The sequence below is a fragment of the Chlamydotis macqueenii genome, chromosome 2 (assembly GCF_036417535.1).
Source record: "Chlamydotis macqueenii isolate bChlMac1 chromosome 2, bChlMac1.mat, whole genome shotgun sequence".
NCBI lineage: Eukaryota > Metazoa > Chordata > Aves > Otidiformes > Otididae > Chlamydotis > Chlamydotis macqueenii.
The window spans coordinates 4644307-4662501 of NC_141557.1; the positions used below are offsets into that span (position 1 = coordinate 4644307).

At 47.0% G+C, this 18195-nt stretch overlaps 1 protein-coding gene across 2 annotated transcripts in view; it reads right to left on the reverse strand.

Moving 5' to 3' along the window:
- PLCD1 (phospholipase C delta 1) overlaps positions 1-17458 on the reverse strand; it is a 54481-nt gene extending 37023 nt beyond the window's left edge. The window contains exons 1-2 of one of the 2 annotated variants that reach the window (XM_086741841.1): positions 17152-17458; positions 3206-3370 (exon numbers count right to left, since the gene is read on the reverse strand). In XM_086741841.1, coding sequence (XP_086597967.1) covers positions 3206-3370; positions 17152-17185 — 199 coding nt within the window. In that variant the 5' untranslated portion in view covers positions 17186-17458. Of the gene's footprint in view, positions 1-3205; positions 3371-8662; positions 8973-17151 lie in introns of those variants that run through there. The other variant, XM_086741840.1, reaches the window with a different exon arrangement.
- Positions 17459-18195: the final 737 nt, after the last annotated feature.

Consider the following 18195-nt stretch of genomic DNA (forward strand, 5'->3'; position numbering starts at 1 on the left):
ACAGAGCAGCAATGTGTTTATGGGCCCAGTATGCAGCTCAAACATGGAATGTAGCAGGCTGTGGTGAAAAATGGATTTTTAAAGGTGCTTTTGTGCAGCCCTTCATGCCCAGCACTCCTGTGTCTCTGCGGGAGCCAACCAGAGAGCAAGCGCAGGGCAGAATATGTTTGTTGGAAAACTGACCACTTAAGATGCTTCAAGGGCGTTTGGAAAAAAAAAAAATTGTTCCCTTGGGCTTAAATGGAACCTACCAAAAAAAAAAAAAATGGATCACAGATAATAAGGAAAAGATGGATTATGTTCTACCTACATAGAAACCATATTGGAATGGCAGCCTATGCCCTAAAAAGCCCTGTGGGTAATACAGCTATCAAGATAGCATTCAATCTAAATTTCCAGTTGTTTAAAATAAAGAAAACAGAGGAAGGTACTGGTTGTACCCCATGTATCCAAGCCAGGCAACGTCTGTGCCTGTGACAACCCTGAAATGTTGGGGTTTTTTTTCACTTCAAGCATCTGAGATTCTTCTGTTTAACCTTGGCAGTGCCCGGTTTTATCTACTAGACACCATCACACAACGGTTTACAAATAGCATTTCTGCATAATTATAAGAACAGTAAGAGGAATAACAGGAAACTGTCCAAACAAAAACATAACCTTTACCCTACCCAGACTTTGCTCCTCTGAGGTGCCTCCATCTGCTTGCTCTCAGCAGTGCTGCAGATAAGATTAGACCTGCTGCTGAAACCTCCCAGTTTCCATTCTGCTCATTCCTTTTCCTTCCTAAAAAAGGCAGCTTATCTGCAGTTTTTTTGTACTGGAGGGCAAGGTTACTGTCTGTTAACAAGGAAGAGTGACCCTCTGGAGATACTTGCCTTGAAATCCCTGATTTTGAGTATCAAATCATGACCCTGCACTCTTCCTCTGCCTTTTGACCGCCTACACACACCAGACCAAATGAGAAGGCATCCATAATGATAAAGTCTGCCAGAGAAAACAACACTAACCAGGAGTAATCCTCTCTATACCTAAACCCGAAGCAGCCTGGTGAAGTCAAAAGCTCAAGAAAGAAACTCAAACCCAACAATCCCTTTGAAAACTTGGGAATGGAAGGTCTCAGAGGACCAACAGAGGAGAAATGCATGGGAAAATGGATGTCCTTGGGGTTACGGCTTGGGACTGGGCAGGCATCACTCCAGTACTCAGCTCTCTTGAGGACTTCCAAGTTCAGATGCATCCAGAGCACCTGTTGAAAGCAGCCCCAAGGTGGTCCTCCAACCCTCCCAAAAGCTTGCGCCACAACCACAGGCACAGCTTCACATCCTCCCAGGAGGATGTGGGACACAGCCTGCCCCAGCACACTTGGCAGGTCAACCTGGCACCAGGCATGCTCCCACAGCCAGCTGGGTGTACGGGTGCAAAGCCAGGCTGGCCAGAGCCCTACCAGAGCTTGCTTTTTCAGAGCAGCAAGGACAAGCTCTGCCTGGACTGCTTTGTTTCCCTTCCTACTGTCCCAATGACAAAAAAGGGAATCTTTCTCTGGGGAAAGGTGTGCATGCATGGAGGCGTTACTGGGCGTACGTGCGGGTGTGAGTCGGTAGGCAGTATTACTCCATCTTCACCTTGAACAGAGGACACTCCCAGGGCACAGCAAGTTCTCCTTCCTGCAGCGGCACTGCCTCTACCTCCAGTAGTGTGGCAATTTTGGACGTGCCCAGTTAGCAAAGTGCGTCTTGAGTGCTGTAAATCCACACCCACGCAGACACACTCCCAGCCTGTGCCCAACACCCAGCTCAAAGCATCTGATCTCACTGCATGGCTGTTTTTGCAGCTCAGTATATTAAAAAGCTCCAGTTGTACCAGTTCTCTATGCCACTGCCCCAGCAATGGAGGCAATGGGCTCAACTGGTGCTTCTCCAAGCAGACCTCAAGGTCCCTGGAGCCACAGCACAAGGACCTCCTCCCATTTACTTCAGGTGACCAGGTGCGGTCAGAACTGTTACTGGACTTGGTCTCAGCCCCCATAATTTGGAAGCTGCTGGCTCAGAATACGGGAAAGCAAGCTCTGAAAATCAGTCCTCTCAACTCGTGCCCTTGTTTGTTTGATAGCAAGACTACCTGGGACTTTGCTTTTACATGGGCATCATGCACAAAGAGATTAAATAAGGTGCCCAAGCTGATGTGACAAGAGTGTGGCCATCAGGGTTATAAACCAAACCTATTTGCCTTGCTACCTTCCTCCTCCTCCTGAAGATCTTATCACCGGTTGTGAGAGGGGGGTAATTTGGAAGACTCACCCTTCCTTTAGTTAATCGTGATTGCTACCAAAAAAAATTGTGCAAATAACACAGGCAGCATGTTCTACATTTCAACATGCCATAAAATATTTTACATGTTATTCATTTACTTCCTGGCTTTACAAGACTGTGCTGATTAGTAAGAGAGAATTATGCAAAAAAATAGCAAATGAGAAGAAAAAAAAACAGATAAAATCAGATAAAAACAGATACACACTCTGCCTGATCCCACTTTGACTGCACGTTTGGGCTCCTGGTCCCGGTTACGGCCCAAAGCTGGGTAATGCTGGCACAGAATGGTTTCTCTGTGTTCATAAAATCATGAATGTCATATCTGGACTTTTTACAATGGGGTAGGTTCTGAGTTTCCAAGATAAGGATGAGAACAGGCTTTCCTTCCCAGACAGATCTCCAGTGAGCTTTTGGATTGCCTCATCTCTGCGGTTCCCTTGTGAGGCTGAAATGCCAGCTGTCCCTGGGGCTGCAGGCAGAAAAGAGCTGTCCTGGTAGAGCTCAGACCAAGAGCCCAAGCGCACCACACCGCAGATGCTCAAGCCGTGTCTCACACCAAGCATTAGGGTTCGGGCACCTGAGTAACCTGAACTCTTGCTTTGGGAAGGAAATGAGCCAGGCAGGGCCGCTGAGCCCAGCACAGCCCACCCCACAACAATTTTAAGTGGTAACTCATGAGCTTGGGAAATGCGGCCATTCCTGACTCAGCAGATTCCTCCCAGCTGTCTCCAGAGCTGAGAGCATCACTCAGTTTGTGTGTTACGGCAGGTGTGAAGGATATGGTCTCATTGGTCCAAGCTTTATCTCCACACCACAAGCATAATGGTTCTGGTTCATCCCAAGCACCTCCACCCACAGTGTCCCACACCTGTGACGAAGCAAACAGATTTACTTACAGATCTGTGACTCCGGAGACCTCAGCATCTTCTTCGACTCCTGCCATATGGTTTTGCAATCCTCCTGGAGCTTATAAAACCGCTCTTTTCTCCAAGAGCTTGACTTCACTTTTAGCAGCTGGCTGCCTTTCAGGAGGAACTTCAGATCCTTGTCATCTTTCAGGCCTGCGGAGAAAAAGGAGTGGTAATGTTGGAAGAGTCAAGTCAAGAAAAGATGCACACAGGGTCTTCCCTTCCACAGGACACTAATCACAGATGTAGACAGACCACTGCAGTGCAGCCAGGTCTAGGGAGGAGAGAGACTCAGAAATCTGCCATTGTCATATTTTATGCTCACAGAAGAGGCTGGAGCCTTGTAGATTTCTTAGATTGAGTCCAAGAACCTTTGTACTGTAATTCTCAGGTGATTTAAAAATATAAAATATCTTGTTCCCAGTAGGTATAGTCTAGGATATGTTAGGATGCAAAATAACAAAATCAACAACATAACAGTAAAAGCAGAGGGGAAGAAAGTCGTACAACTTGCAGTTGGAGTACTGCCAGGAACTTTCAAGTAATTTCAAATCTATTCCTATTTCCTTTGTGGAAACAGAAATACACAAAGACATCTCTTCCTTCTCTGGCAAGCAGTCCCCTCCTATCCACATGGGAAATTTGGAGATCAGTGTCATGAAGCCAAGGACATACCCAGATAAATTTGGTGACAAGCAGCATCACAACAATAAGGTAGCAATAAGGTAGTAACCACGGTCTCCTCATTGCCCAGCTAGTATCCGAGAGGACCTTTACCTTTCTTACCCTACTAGGCCACCACAATGCCAAGTAATAACAACCAGACCTTCTGGTTCCAGGAACTTCAGATTTCACATCTTAGGCTAGATTCTGGAAGGTATTTAGACATTTAGAGAGGCAACAGGCATCTACTGAGACTTTGCGAACACAGATTTGGCATTCTTCATGGGTTTGAGTGTCTCAGCAGTATGACTTCCACGTACCTAAATACCTTGGAGAGTCTGTCCTTCAAACCATTAATTACAGATCTGGAGCGTGTGGGCTGGGGAGGGTGAGAGCATGAAACATGAGAAACACATCCTGGGCTATCTCTAATAGGCACCTTGCGTCTCTCTGACATTGCAGGAAAGGCTGGTTCAAAGTCGGTGAAACGGCACTTAACTCTGTAGGACAGACCAAGCACATCCCAGCTCAAGAGGATTTTTGCTATCCTTCTCCTGATGACACAGATAACCACTTGGCCACTTGCAGCCACCTGACACTCACATCATAGAATCACAGAATCATGGAATGGTTTGGGTTGGAAGGGACCTTCAAAGCCCATCCAGTCCAATTCCCCAGCAAGGAGCAGGGACATCTCCAACCAGATCAAGTTGCCCAGAGCCCCGTCCAACCTGGCCTTGAATGTTTCCAGGGATGGGGCATCCACCACCTCTTTGGGCAACCTGTGCCAGTGCTCTACCACCCTCAGTGCAAAAATTTTTTTTCCTAATACCTAATCAGAATCTATCACCCTCTATTTTGAAACCATTAGCCATAGTCCTGTCGCAACAGGCCCTACTGAACAGTCTCTCCCCATCTTTCCTGTAGGCCCCCTTGAGGAACTGGAAGACCACTACAAGGTCTCCCCAAAGCCTCCTCTTCTCCAGGATGAAGAGCCACAGCTTTCTCTGCCTGTCCTCATTGGAGAGGTGCTCTGGAAATTTCCCAGTGCTGTGTAAACATAATGCAAGTTCTCACAAAGCAAAAATCCAAGTCAACTGATTTACACAATAACATTTATATTGCAGTGTGGCATTCCCCTGTGACACCAAGTTTATTCTTCTCTGGAAGACATAGCTGCCTTAAATTGTCACTTTTTGAACAGGGCAACGCAATAAACAGGGCAATGGGCATCACCTCAGGCCTGCTTGAAAAACAAAATGCATTGTGAGGTCCAAGTGGCCAAAATCAGACTCCTGACAATTCCTACAGGAAACTGAAGTGCCAGGAGCACCAAGAAGCATCACGGTGGCAGCAGCAAAAAGCAGCACCATGAGGTTGTAACTGGGATATGTTAGTCTAAAGAGGGCATTTTAGGTTTCCAAAGAAGGCCTGAGACATCCATCAGAGACAAATATTAGGGGTGTCTAGCGTCCACTCAGTGAGCTGCTCAAACCACTTTACTGGTTTGCAGATGCCAAGGAGCATGCCTGGAGCTGAGCCTGGCTGAGTTGAAAGAGGTACTGTGGGAGCTGGAGATCCTGAAAAGGTGGCTGTGGCCCTTCTCTCTCTTCTCTACATTCAATTAGTTATGTCATTAATTAAATGTCTTCCCATGCTACAGCATCCCCTGGGCCTCTCAGCTCACGTCTGGTCTGGAGGTTCCCAAGAGGAGAATTTAAATGCTTCCTCCTCTGGAAATCACAGAAAGAAACTAATGGAGAGAATTAAAAATCCACCTCCTGCAAAGCACGGAAGGGTGAAAGATTGAGCCCAGCTACGGGCTCTGGGACCCTCTTCTGAGTTTGCTGAGGTTCAAGCGTACCCAGGGGTTGACAATGGGCCAGACCATCCAGAGGAAGGACAGACACCACAACAGCTTCGCAGGTTCTTGGTCTCCCGAGTTGCTATGCTGAGGCTTCCTCTCTGAGGCAAAGGACTTCCAAGCACAGAGGAGATGTCACAGACTTAGGTCTCCCTAACATTGCTGTGGTACCCCTCAAGGTTCCTGGAGAGAGAACAAACTTCTTTGTTCTCTCCCTTCACCCAAAACATTTCTGTTCTGGCTCCCAGTCTCGTTCCCTCTTTCTTCAGATCCCAACCATGTGAGGTGTCATTATGGGACTAGGAGGAGGATATGCCATCCTAGGGTGACATGAGGAGGAAAGTAGGAAAACCATCAGTGCCTTTGGATGTTTATGTGCATAAGTATGTCACGAGAAATCCCTGTCAACTGTGGCATGCTTTGTTACACAGACATCACATGCAGCATAGGTGAAGTGTCATAGAATCATAGAACAGTTTGGGTTGGAAGGGACCTTTAAAGGTCCTCTAGTCCAACCGCCCTGCACCTGGGCAACCCAAGGAGCTGCATCAATGTGAAACAGGCAAATCCAGATGGACACAGGCAGTGGTGAAGGGCGGATTCCTCTCCTCCAGGCTGGATCCACACATCAGACACAAGCTGGCACTCAGCGCCCTTCATCCTGCTCAGTGGCACAGTGAGCATTAGTGTGGGTCAGAACACCCCTTCGTCTTCAGAGGATCTCGCTATGGGTTGGGAGCAGCCCTCCCACCCAGCCTTGGCCACTGTGCCTGAGGATCAGCCCAGGTTAAATGACTCTGCAGTAAAGGCCACTTCACTTCATGAGAGCAGGAGGGAAAGATGAAGAGGGATGGTGCACGGTGAAAGCATGGCAAAGATGAAAGATGGCAGGGAGCATGTCAGAGGGCAGTGAGAGAGGCCAGGGAGGGCATGGAGACAAGCTCGACTCTAGGAGATGGCGAGTTTGGCCAGGAAAGGGTGAGAGGGCTAATCATGGGTGTCTACCAGCTCCATCATTCCTTTGAGATGGGAAGTGTTTCAGCACCCAGAGCTGACCTCTGCCAGTGATGACCCCAAATACTGACTGAATCACCCAACGGCGGGCCCGCAGGAAGGAGGGACATCCCCTTAACCGAGCGGGCACAGCCTCTTTCAGGCCTGCTCTGTGCCTGTCTAGTAGCAGTTCAAGCTGAGGCAGCTAAACCGACCAGGAAGGAGGGCCAGTGTTTCAGGACGTCCCCCATGCCCGGTCCAAGCACTGCCACAGACTCTTTAAATGACCTTGGGTGAGTCACTTAGCCTCTCTATTCCCATCTGGAAAGCAGCAGCATTTTGTTAGGCCAGAGGTGGAGCAGATCTGATCTGCTGATACAGGAATCACAAATACACCCCTGATGTGCCAGTGGGACATTACGCTCAGCTGGTCATTTGAACTGCTTTTCAGAAAAAAAAAAAAAAGAAAAACAAACAAACAAAAAAAAAAAAACAACCACTCTTTCCCAGCAGAAACCTCATTTCAGGTTTTATGCCTGAACCAGCCTCTCAGGATTTCTGCCTAACAGCCCCACGGAGTTGAGGTTTTCTGTCCAGAGCTCCATGTCACAGCAGGGGAAACTTTTGTATGCAAGAACCAGAGTCATCATACACATACATCGTTTAAAAATTCAAAACCACTCTGCAGCAGGACAAGGATACTGGTTCCCAATTATATAACAACACTGGGCATGAGAAGTACAATCACCACACTGAAATTGATGTCCAAATCCTGCCTGACACATGTGGCAGGACTGTGTCTTGCTCAGCATCCTCTGCCAAATACCAAACACATACTCAGCGTGCAAAATCACGGAGTGCGTTTCAGGGGTCATGCACCCCCCCGCCACCTCGCAAAATACCAATCACGCACTTTCTAAACACAATATATTCAGTGTGCAATAAAGCTCAGAGCGAAAATCATGTTTGGCGAAGGCAGGAGCACCTCAAACACGCACAGCATGGCAATAACCGTGACGTTAATATATTGCGCGATGAAGCTTTGGACACTAAGGCACCAAAATGCGAACCTTTGTGTTATCCATCTCAGGTTTACAGCAAGCAGGAAAGATCATAAAACAAGAGCTCTCACTGTAAAAGCCAGGCTCTGAGTTCACTGAGGAGATAGCTAGGATGATATCTACAGAAGACAGCGATAATCCATATTTCTGCCTTGCTGACTTGCAAATCTGCTGATCCGATACAAACACGTTAATTACAACTGCTATAAAACAAGCCTCCTCCTGCCTCTTCTCCTTCTCCCACCTGGTTTAAAACCAGACATAACTCAAGAGCACCGGTTTAAGGGGTAGAAAAACTTTCTAATAAAATCCAAAGAACCCCGGTGAGTAAATGGTGATTTCCCATTTCCACCTGCCCTCTGCAGCCAGGGAAATCAAGGCACTCGCATCCACTTGGGCTGTCTCTCCGCGGAGCAGGAACCAGCAATAGCCAGGCACAGAAGTTATGAAACTCCCTAGGTTTCCTGTTTCTTTTCATCTGGTGAATGCAGACCTCTGAGTGGTTCCTCGGGCTCTAACAGCAACTGGCAGTGCACCACTGAGAAGTCCTAAAATCAGGCAGGAAAAGGGCGCTGCCTTCCCCAAACACCCTCAACCAGCAACAGTTCAGAAAGCCCAGCGAGAGATTTGGAAACAGACCCTTTGCCAAAGAGGTCCCACTTTCTTCGATGCCGTGAATGAAGCGGTTTACACATCTGGCGAGTGGTTACAGGCAAAGGAAAGGGGAAGAAACCTCGGGAGTTTAAAAATAACCTTGGAGTTGCCTTTAGGGTGGAGCACTGCCACTGCGTGGGGAAAAGCGGCAGAAATGTCGTGGCTGCCAGCGTGTGGAAGCACCGAGGGTCTGGCCAACTTGTCCCTTACCCAGCCTGATGCCATTCAACGCGGCCACTCTACGGCTCTGCTCCCGTAGGATGTTTTCCTGGGACACGGTGCGCTTGGGTTGCCTTCGGATGCACTGCATGATCCAGCGTGGAGCTGAGAGAGAGGTGTCGGGCGTTGGGATGGACGGGGGGCCACGCCACCCCTGCGAGGATCCCAGCTCATCCAGGAGCCTCCGACGGACGTGGTGTCAAACGAGGCTCCAAGGATTGCGGGGAGGCAGCGGGAGAGCGCAGGCAAAGGAAGGCAGGGGAGGGCAGAGTCCAGCTGGGGGTGGGACTGTGGGAAGTCTCTCCTACTGCTTTGCTCACCAGCTTCACACACTGGATGCAAAATTACTCCGGCAGCTGCCTAGGTAGAAGGAACAAGTTTTCCTACAGTCATACGCCAGCGGGTTTTTATGCATCATTTCCAGGGGCTGGAGGAGTCCCAAATATTGTTTGTGGCTCCCAATCAGTGCCTAAGGCTTGTCAGCTTAGCCTGCCCACAAACGCCTGCATCGCAGAGAGCTCGGCTCCACCCTTTCTCTTCTGCGCAGAGCTGCTCCGTGCTGTTCCCACTGACGTGCAGCGAAGAGGAAGCTAAAAACACCTTTTAGCCAGGGCAGACGTAGCCCAAAAGCTGCTCGGTAATTGTTTTAATGTTCTTCTTTTTCCGTCTAGAGAAGAGCAGTTTCCTAAGACTCTGGAGAGTGTCTTCTCTGCCACTGATGTCCTGTATGACTTGGGCGAGTCATTTACCCTGCATATCTGCATAGCTCTGGGTTTATTCTTCCACCTCCTCGCTAGCCATGAGCCCTTCTGTGGTGAAACACAGCAGCTATACTTATGAAGCTCTTCCATCCTAGGTGAGCTTAGAGTTTTTTGTTCTTGCCTTTGCTAGCTGCTGCCCCGCCAGGCAAGCCAAGGGTGAAGATATCGCAGGGAGATGGAGTCAAGTTGGGGTGAAGGTCCCTTACTGCAGAACCAGCATATGCCTGAGAAACTTGACAGAGAACCACATGTCACTGTTTCTGCAGGAAACCTAATCGAAGGCCCTTCATCACCAGCCCCCCACCATATTCACACAGGTTTTGGAAACGTTTTCTCTATTGCTGGTGTCTGGCAAGCCAGCCATTTTCCCTTTCTTTCTCCACATTTCGAAGGAAGCCCTACCAACACTCACAGACGAGCACAGAGGACCGGGTTATTTGACCAGCACAAGGACAAGATCAGAGTCATCAATAGCTGCCATACGCATGTAAGAAACTCTCTGGGGACAAGGCAGAGGCATCACGTGGCCTTGAACAGCAGTACAGCTTAAAACACCTTATTTACACATAGCAACTACAAATCACAGACCGCGAGGGAGAATAAAGGCATTTTTCTGGGAGTTTTGCTTTTTCCCTGGCTAGGAAGTGGACACCATGATGTAATGGCTAGATGTTATTTATCAGCTGGCAGTCTCTGAGCCCTTCCCATATTTCACATCGTACTGGAAAGGACTGATCTAATTAAAGGAAAGGGGAAGAGAGTGATCTCCTGTACTTGCCTTGGCAAAATAATTTGTTTCTGTGACAAGCTCTCCAGTCCAGCTGCAGCCAGAGTCCCATAGGGATCAATCTGGGAGCACACAGAGCCCCTCTGCTTCGTTTTTTCATTAATTCCTAAGAAGCAGTGCCAGTGACAGCACTGCTCAAAGCCTTCCAGGCCCTCAGAGAACATTTAACTGTACTTATCCCTGAAGTTTGCACACACACAAAGCACAGGAACGGCATTCACCAAGTTCAGATATTTCTTCAGAACAGAGTTTAGCTGTTGTGAGGGCTTCAGAGATGTAAGGCAGTTAAAATCTGTTTCTTTTTAAAATGAAGAGATGAGCTTATTGGGCCAGAAATGTCCTGCTTTGGGAAACAACAGGTCTGGGTGTATTGTGGTCTTGAGATCATTTAAAGACAATGTCACATCTCACAGATGAAGCCTGATGGGTAAGTGTGACACTATGAGTTACACAGCACTGCTCATTGACGTTACCTGATGCTGCGTCACGCGCCCGTGCTGGAGGAAGTGATCCCTGCAAATGGCTTAGGGACAAATTCTCCAACATTTATTCACTGCAGGTAACACCTGACTGGGTCCGAAGCCTGCAAACACTCAAGTGTGGAATTTTACCCATGTGACCAATCCCACTGAAATAAATTGCACAAGTCACATGAGTGAAGTTATTGAAGTCCCCGTGTCCAGGATCGGGGCTGTGCTAATCATCCTATCGATTCCAGCTGGATTATTCATGGAGCAAATGGAAATCGATGTGAATGAGGATGTCAGAACGTAGTCCCAAAGTCAGCAAAGTGCTTCAATATCCAGGAAACAGGCACTTGAGATAGAAAAGATGTAGAGTCTGGTAGGAAATGGCCTATGTGAAAAAAATTATTAATGCACAGGCTGCTCTTCAGACAGTTTTTCAAAATCCATTAATCTCCATCACATCCTTATCCAGAGCAGCTAAGGAAGCACTATTACTACGTCACAGAGGAAGAAGCAGGTTCGTTTTGAGCTCTTTGGGACTGAACCTGTTCTCCCATCGCTCTCACATTTGGACAACACCAAAAGTGGTGCAACCCTCCTACTGATCATAGTCTCTTTACACCACGCTGACACAAACGACACAAGAGAAGTCAGCTGCTGATTTGCCCAGACTTGTGGTAGTTTAGGACTGGAATGAAAATACCGGTGCTGGTGATGACCTCACCACTTCCCCATTGCATCACGCACATGATGTAAATTACTTTATTATGACTAATAATGCCTATGGCAGTGACAAAACAAAAAACTAATGTCATGTTAAGGGGAGATTTTCCCACTGAAGAGGCCAAAGGTTGTGCCTTGCTCTGTTTTTGTTACCAAGAAGAAAAAATGAGGTCTCTCTTACATTATGCCATTCTTGAAGAAATACTATAATTTTGTTTTCCCTGCCAGGCTCCCTCACAGTGAAATTCAATAGAATTATCTTAGCAAGAACAATAGCACAATCAGAGCATCACTGCTCGTTAATGAACTGCAATGTCTGCCCCTACATATTCATAGTCCTCAGCAAGCGTGAGACCATGCCATCCAGGTGAATCCAGAATCAATGAGAGTTTGAAAAAGCTGTAGTTTAGCTGGTCTGCAGTAACATGAAAACCTTCCGTCACTTGTCAGGGTGATGGAGCACACAGAGACTGAAGTTCCTCATGGTAAATAAAGTTTGGGGATTACTTTTGCGCAGCTGGTATGAGGAGCACTGTCGGCTGCTTGGAAATAAGCACAATCAGCTGCAGCATCAGGCAGCGGCTGCTGTTCGTAAAAGCAGAAAGCCTCTCAAGTGAGGAGGACTTAGTTGGTTTCTCCAGTGCTTTTGCAAATCACTGATGTTACCTGTGAACTGCTGCTGCAGAGACCCCTTTTTGTCATCTGCTAGCACCCCTTGGTTATATCTAACCTGGCTTTTATAGCAGCTCTTTAGCAGCCCTACGCCTGGGATCAGTGTGGTCCAGCAATGGCAAGTTGTCTTCCAGATAAGAACCTGCCGGAAGGACAAGACAGCAAGGTTCCTTCCATGTCTGCAGGGTTCCACCTGCCCTGCCTTTCCCTCTGGAGTCTATTCTTCACTTCATTCATGCCCTCTCACATCCCACTTGTAGAAACCTCACTATTTCCTCCTTCCTTGCTATCTCCAGGACACCTCTTGTTTCTCTCAGCTTTATTCTCCCCAGTCACACCTCATATCCTTCGAGGACCAGGCCTTGCTGTTGCCACAACAGAGCTTGAGAACAACCAGTTTCTCACCACCAACAAAAAACATCAATGGCTGCTGTACACCAGCGCTCCTCTTCTTGCTCCCGCTGGGGGACTGGGGACCAGGGAGTGGGTGCTGAGTCCATGAGCATCTGTGCATCTCTGGCCAAAGATGCTGCTGCTTGTTGTTGACAGTGGGTGCATCTCCAGTGCATGTGGTATGTACCAAGTTCCACCTTGTGGTGACACTGGGAATGGGCTTGTCCACAAAACCCGAGGTAGCATCAGCAAATCTCCTTCTCTTCCTTACACTGGCTTTTCCTGCCCGCTCTACTTCCATTCCAGGGTGCTTGAGAGGTCTTGCTGAGGGTGACCTTAAAGTTTCATATAGGAGATCTCCCCAAGTATCGTGTGGTGGCTGTCCTTCAAATCACTGCCTAAAACCTTCCTCTGCTGGCATGCTGGCAAGAAGCAGTATGATGGGCAGGTTTCTGGTGCCCTGAGAGCAGTGCTGTCACCCTGCCCAATATTTCTCAGCCTCACTTTCTCTCTGTATCCTTTGGCTGTCTCGCCTTGTCTGCAAGGTCTCCAGGAAGAGAATGGTCTCTTCTCCAGTCCACACAGCCCAGCCATCTTTCCCCAGAACAGGCCAGCTACATCCAGACTGTCTCCTGGGAAGGATTGCAGGCCCATGCCATCACCCAGATCATGCTATGTGCTAGCTTGCTAGGGACTAAAACCACGCCGGGGAACGTGCTGGCAGTCAAACGGTGCTAAGCCCTGGCCCTGGGTTGTACAGACAAGGCCAGGCTGCCTCCTCAGACATTTCACAGACAGTTCAAATTGTGGCCTTTATTTGTGAAAATCATCATAAATCTTTCTGCCAGTCTGGGTCACTCGAAGGGAGCTTGGATCCATGCACAGCAGTGGCTGTGAGCCATCAAAAGCTACTGCCCTGCACTCTTGATGAAATCCAGGTAAAATAGCTCACTAACGTCCGTTGCACTCTGGAACACAAAACCAGACTGAAGGTTTGGTTCAGTCCTTCCACTGGTCCCTCCATCACGGTCCACACAGAGATTTGGCTGCAGAGTGAGAGGCACTAAAACAAACACTGGCTTGCAGTAAATTACAGGTTTTCCAGTAGCTGGTGTGAAAAGAGGGAAGAAAGTAATTGAAAAGAAGGATATCAACTTGATGGATAGGACCAGCACCAGCAGCCAGGAGCACTCATGCAGCTCAGTTGCCTGAGTGCCTCATGTTTCTGGGCACACGCTGGTGAAGATGTTCTCTTCATAAAACCAAAGTCAATTGTAGGTGGATCCCAGCTTCATTATTTTAAGGCCACTTAACAGCTTTTCCCAACCTTTTCTTCAGGAGCTGCATTTTCTTCCAAAGACAACATGCAGATATTTCTCACCATTCTGTAGCGGGGCAAAATTTGTGCAATAATTAAATTGCACAATTGAATTACGCAAAACTAGGGAAAAATCCTTTTTTTCCCCCCAAGTGATTTATCTGGAATTTCAGCACTCTCTAACTTGAACCAAAAACAGCCAACAAGATTTGTGTGGTTTCTCAATACAGGGCTTTAAAAGGTACCCATGTGAGGAGCAGCCCAAGGTGTGAGAATTTCCCCACACACATTTAAGGCGTGGAAGTATCTCAGTTTAAAAGAAACTGCGGCAAAATCTTCTCTACCTGCATAAAGAAAAAGAGAAACCTCCGTGTTTGACCAGTCTGCAGCCTTCCTTCTCAGTGGGCTTGACTGAGTAAGGACTGAGACCTTCCACCCACGGTAAGGACCTAGGAGACGCAAGGGCTGGGGGTTAGTTTCGCAGTATTTAGGTATCTACACTGCACTGAACAAGCGGCCAGAAGAAGACAGAGCACAATTCACCTGTCTAGATCCCTATAAGCCTAGAATTTCTTGCAGATATCTACATTTAGCCAGCTGAATCCCACACTGCATGATCAAATCACCAAAAACTTGTCTGCAGCTTTCCTTCATAAATACCTGTTTGTATATTTTTATTTCCTTGTATGGGGAACTCCCCTTTGCTCCCAAATCATCGACACCTTTGGCTCCCAGAGCTGCCTATGCAATCAGCAGAGTTTCTGGATCTTGCACAAACCATCTCTTCCCCACACACCTCTCCCTCTTGCTTTTCTCCGTACTTGGCTGAATCTTTTCATCTCTGCTACCTGCAGCAGTGACTACATTTCCTTCTTCCTCCTCTTTCAGTTCCTCATTAAAATCTACTTTTCCCCAAGCGTCTCCTTGTCCTGGCCCATCTGCTTTTGGGCCTGATGTTGAGGCTTTGCACATCAGCAACAATCTTAAAACCAACTGCAGACTTTAGTTTTATTACAGACATTGTTCAGAGTGGAAATGTAGCAGCTTTTGTGTCAAAATAAAAAAAAAAAAAAAAAGACTCAAAATTAATTTTACTTGTCCTGTCTGAAGAGGGGACAAGTTGCATATTTAGTGCACTGACAAGTGCCGCTATTGCAATTCTCCTGCACTACTAGAAATGCTATGGCTCAAAAAACTCCCACGTAATGCATCAGGCACAACCTGTAACACATGGAGTGAGCTCAGAGCATTTTGTTTGTAGGACAGGAGATGAAAGTCACCACCGGCTGCCCCAGAGCAGATCCCAGCTGATCCCGAGTAGCATTATCTCCACCCACGGAGGTTGGGGCCCAGAAGGAGCCTCCTCAGTGCTCACAGCTAAGGAGGGCAGGTGGAGATGATTCATTTGGAAATTTAAATTTAGGAGAAGTTAATTCTCACGGTTTGTTGACAGTAGAAACAAGGAAATAGCTTGTTTTGTAGGGTTTTACTAACCTTTCCTTGCTGATTCTCACCCTGGGCTGCGGCAGAGGGCATTCCCTGCACAATGTACACAGTGTCTTGGATGAAAAAGTCAGTGTATAAGAAGGCATAGTACAAATTAGCTATTCTATAATCTCTGCGAGCACAAGGGCTCCCAGTTCAGAAACAAACCAACTTAAGGAGGCAAGAGAAAGATTATTAATAGCCTACAGAGTCCAGCAGATTCATTGTGTATTAAATGTAGATTACTTTTTATAAAATAAGTGACAAGAAGCTCGTCTAGTGGTCTGTGCCTTCTACGGGTGGCCGAAATCGCAGCATCTACTCTGGCTCTGCAGATGTGGGAGCATGCCCAGTTTTCTTCCCGGACTGATCTCCATCCAAATGCAGGGTAAACAAAGCTCTACAAAGTTTTCAGAAACTCTCATCTACAGTAATACCTGCTTCTGCCAGCGGAAGGTATCTCAGCTGTCTCCTGCTGACTGTCAGATATTTTACTGAAATGTGCCTGTGGTTAATTCTAACATAGTAAATACAGCTGTTGGTTTTATGTTGAGAAAAAAAAAAAAAAAAAAAGAAACTGAAAGAAAGAAATTGAGTTTCAACATACAGCCATAGCCAAAATGTATCTATAAACCACAGTATCTGAGAAATTTCTGACAAACTACATAGCACAAGTCTGATCCTGCTACCAAACCAACACGGGAGCAACTTTTCTTGTCTAAGTAGTCTGGCATTCAGAATGACTTTGGCATTTATGTGTGTTATGCGTTAAGGAATTTCAGTAAATACTTTTTTCAAGACTTGTGTACTTTTCTGCCTCACACAAGAAAACAGATTCACAGCCACTGAACTCTTCTTGGTTCCTAACCCCAGAAGACTAAATAATATTCACTGAAAAATAACCCAGAGACCAGAATAGGAAACACTTTAATAGTTCCAGATGTATTTCTTAGCTTGCTTTCCCCAGTGGTTGTATAGTGAATGAGATACCTACAAGAAGTAGAACATTAACCTCTGTTTCACCTTCCTGTCAGATTTCTAGCATCTGGGAAAATCAGAGGGAAGATTTCTTGAGCCTGGGGGAATCTTTTCACATTTCTCCTGCTATTGCTAAACTGATTGTGTTTATGGTCAATCACTTATTGCTGTATTAGGGTTTTTTTTGTTGTTGTTTATAGCTCACCTATGGTAAGAAAGCACCTCTCACAAAATAAAACAAGCACTGTAGACTTTTCCCATTTCTGTGGGATCACAAAATCCCATTTCAATCTGTAGCTATCACGGTCCTGAGTTGTTTCTGCTCATCAGAGTAAGTACAATACAATGAAGAGGTAACAAATTAATATCTTAAAGTCAGACCAGGGAATAAGGGATATTTCATTACCCTGTCTGTCAAACAAGCCTCCCACTCTCAGTACCAGTTGAATCTTCTTAAATCTTACTTGCTGGAAGGGCAAAGAGAATTTCTTCTTTTTTAGAAACATTACTTATTTTGTATTTAGCATTTATAGAGTCTTAGGGGCAGACCCTGAGCTGAGGTGATTTATCCTGACTCTGCTGTCTTCACCAGAGCCCAGAGAGTTTATTCAGTTGAGCATCTGTCCCACTCTGTTTCACCATAAAGGGGTGGAGATTTGGATCAACTTTTCTGGACTTGCAGACACTTACCCAGACAAGATATCCTTTCTACCAGCACAGCTAACCCTATGAACAGAGAAAAATCTGTCATCTGTCTCTGTAACACCAATTAAACACTGCATTACTTCCAAACGAGAGAACAGGGAGGCAAAGGAGGGGGGAGAAGAGAGGAGGAAAAACAAAGCTGTTGGACAAGATAAGAGAGCTGAAATGCAAGGACATTTCCACAGACTTACTGTTGCAAGCGAGGAAAGTGCCATTCGACTCCATTGCTGCAAAACAAGCTGATGTGCAGCAGCAGAAAGGGCTCCGGGAAACAGCTGTGCCCAGATGTTAGTGCTGGCCGGGGGTGGAAGCCAGACTCACGAAGCTCCCCCCTCTCTTCCCCAGAAATCCCCAACGTCAGCTCCCTTCGGAGAGGCCTGCTCCTTCCCTTTGGCTGGAAATGCGGCTTCACTATGACTCCTCATTTATTTCTCTCCCGCATTGGCACGCCGCTGCCTGCCCAGCGCATCGACTGAGGCCAACCGCCCGAGCTCCAGTGCCTCGCTGGCCCTGGCTCCTCCCCGCTGAAATCTGGCGTCTTCACCGCTGGCCCAGCCTCCTGCTTTTGCTACCGCTGCAAACTTGACAACGATGCCTCTTTTCCTGTTGCTGGCACATTTTCGCTCTCCGCTTCTTTCTGGCAAAGCTTCCAGTAGACACCGAGTGCTGGAAATCTGTCCTCTGTGGTCCCCAAATCACGGAAAGGGCCTTAAACAGATGTCAGTGACAGGAGTCGAGGTCTAAAGGGCTTTTAGACACTGGTAGGGGCATATTTCTTGTCACAAGGAGGGGAAAAAAAAAAAAAAACAGGTCAGAAATTGCCAATGTAGAAATAGAAGCTGTAACCACAAACACTTACAGAGGCATGAGCTTAAAGCAGAAGAGTTACAAGCTTTGCATTTGAGACAGTGAGGCAGAAAGCAGAAAAAAAAAAAAACTGCCCTGTCCTGAGGCTTTTACTGAGTGGGACTGATTTCTTCCACTCTGTCCCCTACTTCTGAATTAGGTATTTTTTAAGGGTAGAAGGATGATGCTGGCAAATGGGGAGGGGGGGAAAAGGGAATCCAGTGTGGGAAAATAGTCTCCCTCCACTTGAATGTTTGGAGGAGGCTTTCAGTTATTGTTTTGCTGTTGTTTATTTCCATTTCTGGTTATTTAGGTTATCTTGATGCAAACAACTGATGGAGTTCTCGGCAGATTCCAACCCCTTGCTCCTCAGCAGCTGTAAACCCAGC